This window comes from Aquarana catesbeiana, linkage group LG01, assembly GCF_042186555.1.
Source record: "Aquarana catesbeiana isolate 2022-GZ linkage group LG01, ASM4218655v1, whole genome shotgun sequence".
In the NCBI taxonomy this organism is placed as follows: Eukaryota; Metazoa; Chordata; class Amphibia; order Anura; family Ranidae; genus Aquarana; species Aquarana catesbeiana.
Genome location: NC_133324.1, coordinates 544,047,090 through 544,052,134, shown reverse-complemented (window position 1 = coordinate 544,052,134; position 5,045 = coordinate 544,047,090). Strand labels below are relative to the sequence as shown.

General features: G+C 44.2%; 1 protein-coding gene across 4 annotated transcripts in view; it reads right to left on the bottom strand.

Moving 5' to 3' along the window:
* The window catches only part of MFSD12 (major facilitator superfamily domain containing 12), a 262,723-nt gene extending 258,692 nt beyond the window's left edge, over positions 1 to 4,031 (bottom strand). For 2 of the 4 annotated variants that reach the window (XM_073595179.1, XM_073595186.1), the window contains exon 1: positions 3,477 to 4,031. In XM_073595179.1, the coding sequence (XP_073451280.1) occupies positions 3,477 to 3,741 (265 nt within the window). In that variant the 5' untranslated portion in view covers positions 3,742 to 4,031. The remainder of the gene's footprint in view (positions 1 to 3,476) is intronic. The other 2 variants (XM_073595175.1, XM_073595182.1) reach the window with 1 other exon arrangement.
* Positions 4,032 to 5,045: the final 1,014 nt, after the last annotated feature.

Sequence of the window (5,045 nt, the reverse complement as noted above, 5' to 3'; positions counted from 1 at the left end):
ATGTACACCAAACAGTGCATCAAATTCCAACTGTCATCTAAATATATCTTATCATGTGCTAATGATTTCCATCAAAGAACACGTTTAGCAAATCAGAAAAAGTCCCAATAGTAAAAACAAAGTCCAAATGGATTATTCCACCGTGCTGAATAAAAGGTGACTGCCAAAGCAATCGTGTCGTGATTCACCACCACCCTCCAATCTATGTGCTTACCAAAAAGCAGTAATAAACAAGCCTGTGTAATGCCTTTCTTTAATCCTCCAAGCAGTTAAGTAGATAGGTTTCCACCAGATCCCAGACTATTCTCTTATATTTCTCCAGTTAATATGGTTGTCAAAAAACAAAATTTGCCATCATTGCACAATATTCCACACTTTAATTGTTAAAAGATCATAAAAAAGTTTGCACTCACACGTATGTGTGCCTTAGACCGGCACTGAGTCTGTCCAGTGTTCGAGTATTTGCCAGTAATGTCTGTATTGCTACAAGGAGCTGGCATGCGGTTCAAGCCTCAATCTCAGTGCAGTACGTTCAGCGGGAAATGACGTCAGCGTCGCACAACCAGCCTCAACGTGTTTCACATAAATAATGCATCATCAGGAAGCTGGTTCCGCTATCTTGCTAATGGTTTTTATGCCCTTACCTGCTACTTGACCAATCGGCTAAGTCATGGACCGGAAGTATGTTTTCTGCCAATTTGCTTACCCTTTCTTTCCCAAATGATTTGCTCAGTTAGAGATATCAAACTGAGAATGCTATTATGATAGGGATATGAGACAATGTTATCTCATATTTAGTAGAAAAATACAGAATGACACAATATGTAATAATATTAAAGTGGAGTTTCACCCAAAAATGAAACTTCCACTTTTTGGAATCCTCCCCCCCTCCGGTGTCACATTTGGCACCTTTCAGGGGGGAGGAGGGAGCAGATACTTGTCTAATACAGGTATTTGCTCCCACTTCCTGGCATAGATCACTGCGGTGATTGCGGTGACCTACGCCACTTCCGCCGCCTACCCTGTCCTCCACAGCTGTATTCTGTGAGACACAGAATACAGCAGGGACCTGAGAGGATGCACAGTAGGGAACCAGGAAGTGAAGCCGCACAGCTTCACTTCCTTATTCCCTTACCGAGGATGGCGGCGGCAGCCGCCAAGAGCCGAAGGACGGATCGGCTTTGGCTGCCGACACCGCGGGCTCCCTGGACAGGTAAGTGTCCATATTTTAAAAGTTAGCAGTTGCAGTATTTGTAGCTGCTGGCTTTTAATATTTTTTTTTTCAGCAAACCTCCGCTTAAATAAAAAAAATAAAAGTAATCAAGAAAAAAAAAAAAAAAAAAAAAAAATTAAAAAAAAAAAAAAAAAAAGGGAGCCCTCTCAGTCATTTCATTCTCTCTTGACAGGCTCCGATAGGACCTTGTGCACTGGAAACCCAAGTCCTTCATACATTTTATCATGCAAAGATAACTGGACCTTATCGTCCTAATTGTTCAGGGAAAGAAAAAAAAAAAAAAAAAAAAAAAATTTATATATGTCCTTAAAGCAGACCTTCGGTCAATTTTTCATCTATTAAATCTTCTGCCCTGGTTGTTTTAACTTTGGGTAGTAAAACATTTTTTTCTGCCAGTAAATACCTTATACAGCCCACTTCCTCTTTCTTGTCTGGTCATTAGCCTAGGCCAGTGATGGCGAACCTTGGCACCCCAGATATTATAGACCCCACATCTCTCCATAAAGAGGATCTGTCACGCACCATCCCTATTACATGAGATGTTTACATTTCTTGTAACTAGGAATAAAAGTGATCCAAAAAAAAACAAAAACAAATAAATAAAGTAAAATTAAAAATTTAAAGCACACTCCATCCCCACGCACAAAAGCAAACGCATACGCATGTTGTGCCCACATATGTAAACAGCGTTCAAATCACACATGTAAAGTAACGCGTACATTAGAGCAATGATTCTAGCCCAAGATCTCCCCTGACTCTAAACCTGTAAAAAAAAAAAAAAAACACCACACACATGTCGCCTATGGAGATTTTTGAGTACCAAAGTTTTGCGCCATTCCAAGAGTGTGCGCAATTTTAAAGCGTGACATGCTAGGTATCCATTTACTCGGCAGATCATCATCTCTCACATTATACAAAAATAAATAAAATCGGGCTAACTTTACGGGTTTTTTTTTTTTTTTTTTTTTAAAAAGACAAAGACAAAAACCAGTAAAGTTAGCCCGATTTTATTTATTTATTTTTGTATAATGTGAAAGATGATGATCTGCCGAGTAAATGGATACCTAGCATGTCACGCTTTAAAATTGCGCACACTCTTGGAATGGCGCCAAACTTTGGTACTTAAAAATCTCCATAGGCGACATGTGGGTTGTGTGTGTGGTTTTTTTTTTTTTTTTTTTTTTAAATGCATGAAACATCCCCCCCCCCCCCCCAAAAAAAAAAAAAAAAAAAGTGCGTTTGAAAAATCCCTGTGCAAATACCGGGTGTAAGTGCACAGTATTGAAGTAGTTAAAGACCAAAACCTTTTTCTGACACTTGTTGCTTACAAGTTAAACATCAGTATTTTTTACTAGAAAAATTACTTAGAACCCTCAAACATAATTTTTTTTTTTTTTTTTTTTTTTTTTTAGCAGAGATCATAGAGAATAAAATGGCGGTTGTTGCAATATTTTATGTCACAATATTTGTGCAGCGGTCTTTCAAACGCAATTTTTGGGGGGAAAAAAATACACTGTAATGAATTTTAAAAAAATTAAAAAAACAGTAAAGTTAACCCAATTTTTTAATGTTTTTTGTGAAAGATGATGTTTACACCACGAGAATCGTGATCTTAGGCCCCTTTCACACAAATGGACCGCTCAGGTCCGCCTGTCAGTTTTGTTGGTGGACCTGAACGGGCACTCCATGTAAGGCTATGTCAGCGGTGACATGTTTGCTGACATCCGACCCGATCAAATCAGAAGGATGGCCTTACGTTCACATCCGTCCCTAGTGGATCGGATCGGGTGAGATCTGATGAAAACAGACACGCTGTCCGTTTTCGTCCGATCCCTCCATAGTGACCAGCGGCGCTCTGACAGGCCCCTCCCCGCTCAGTGAGCAGAGACGGACCTGTCATCCACCGGCTCAGCGGAGATCAACAGAGAGATGTGCTGCTGAGCCGGCGGACCGAGGCGGACTCCATGGCAGCGGATCCGCCTCATGGGGCTTATTCTAACAATAAAACTATTGCGATTCTCATTTGGGCCAGAATAGTGCAGCTCTAATGTAGATGTGTATATAACTATAAGCAGCATATTTTCTACCCATGTGAATGAGAAGTGGTTAATTTGGGGGGCAGTAAACCCACCTCCTGTGTAAAGAAGAAAACCAAGAAGGTAATGTCTAGTGTCACCCATTAGGAGTCAGCTTTCTACAAACATTATGCAGCACTTCCTCTTTGTCATACCCACACACATACCGAGCAGATGCCAGGATTTTCGGCGTCCATATCTCAGGCAGCCACCATGTCGGTCCGACTCGTAGCCGATCAGAGGGGTACAGAGGCCATCGGCTACCTGGCCCACCAGGAGGAGGATCCCCGCGTTTGAGGGGCTGAAGCCCAGCACTGAGTGGAAGAAAACCAAGAAATAGGTGAACCACATAGAGGCACACAGGTCATTGAGGAAATGTCCAGTCGCATAGGAGAACCTCTGGAGGAGAGGGAGAGGAGCCGGGACTTCCATGCTTGATCCCAAGAAATGTTCACCACCTGCTCGGCTGCCACAGCGGTGCCCTGAGGGCTACACTGTACTGACTAAGGGAACGCCACACTAAACCTGCTCATGTCTCTTCTATGGTAGCCGATGGACTGACTAGTGGGACAGCTCATTGAATTCTGGCCGGTGTCACGTGAAGAGATTTGAAGTTCCTCATCCCTATACTACGCATGTTTGCACTTCCCTCAGGCACATACCCCCAAACTGTGTTATGTACCAACCCAGCCACAGACACGTCACACTTCATAGCACCGCCCATTTCTATCGTCCTAGACATTACTAGTAGCTCGGGATTTTTTGAAACCGTCAACCTAGTGGCGGTTCTCAGGTACTTAGGTTGAAGCCAGATATTACTAAACATAGATTCGGGTCTGTATGCGATACAGCTACTCAGCATTGTCCTTCGTACAGTTACCTAGTCTACGCATGTGGGAGGTTGTAAACAGACACAACGTCATTGCCCCGCCCATCCCCCCAGATGTATCCGCTATGGTGGGTACTTCTCTTTAGGTGGCAAGGGGTGCATAGATGAAAGGGTGGGTGCATCACTGTGGAAGGGGGTGCATAGATGAAAGGGTGGGTGCATCACTGTGGAAGGGGGTGCATGGATCAAAGGATGGGTGCATCACTGTGGAAGGGGGTGCATAGATGAAAGGATGGGAGCATGACTGTGGAAGGGGGTGCATAGATGAAAGGATGGGTGCATCACTGTGGAACGGGGTGCATGGATCAAAGGATGGGTGCATCACTGTGGAAGGGGGTGCATAGATGAAAGGATGGGTGCATCACTGTGGAAGGGGGTGCATGGATCAAAGGATGGGTGCATCACTGTGGAAGGGGGTGCATGGATCAAAGGATGGGTGCATCACTGTGGAACGGGGTGCATAGATGAAAGGATGGGTGCATCACTGTGGAAAGGGGTGCATGGATCAAAGAATGGGTGCATCACTGTGGAAGGGGGTGCATAGATGAAAGGATGGGTGCATCACTATGGAAAGGGGTGCATCACTGTGGAAGGGGGTGCATAGATGAAAGGGTGGGTGCATCACTGTGGAAGGGGGTGCATAGATGAAAGGGTGGGTGCATCACTGTGGAAGGGGGTGCATAGATGAAAGGGTGGGTGCATCACTGTGGAAGGGGGTGCATGGATCAAAGGATGGGTGGATCACTGTGGAAGGGGGTGCATAGATGAAAGGATGGGTGCATCATTGTGGAAGGGGGTGCATGGATCAAAGGATGGGTGCATCACTGTGGAACGGGGTGCATAGATG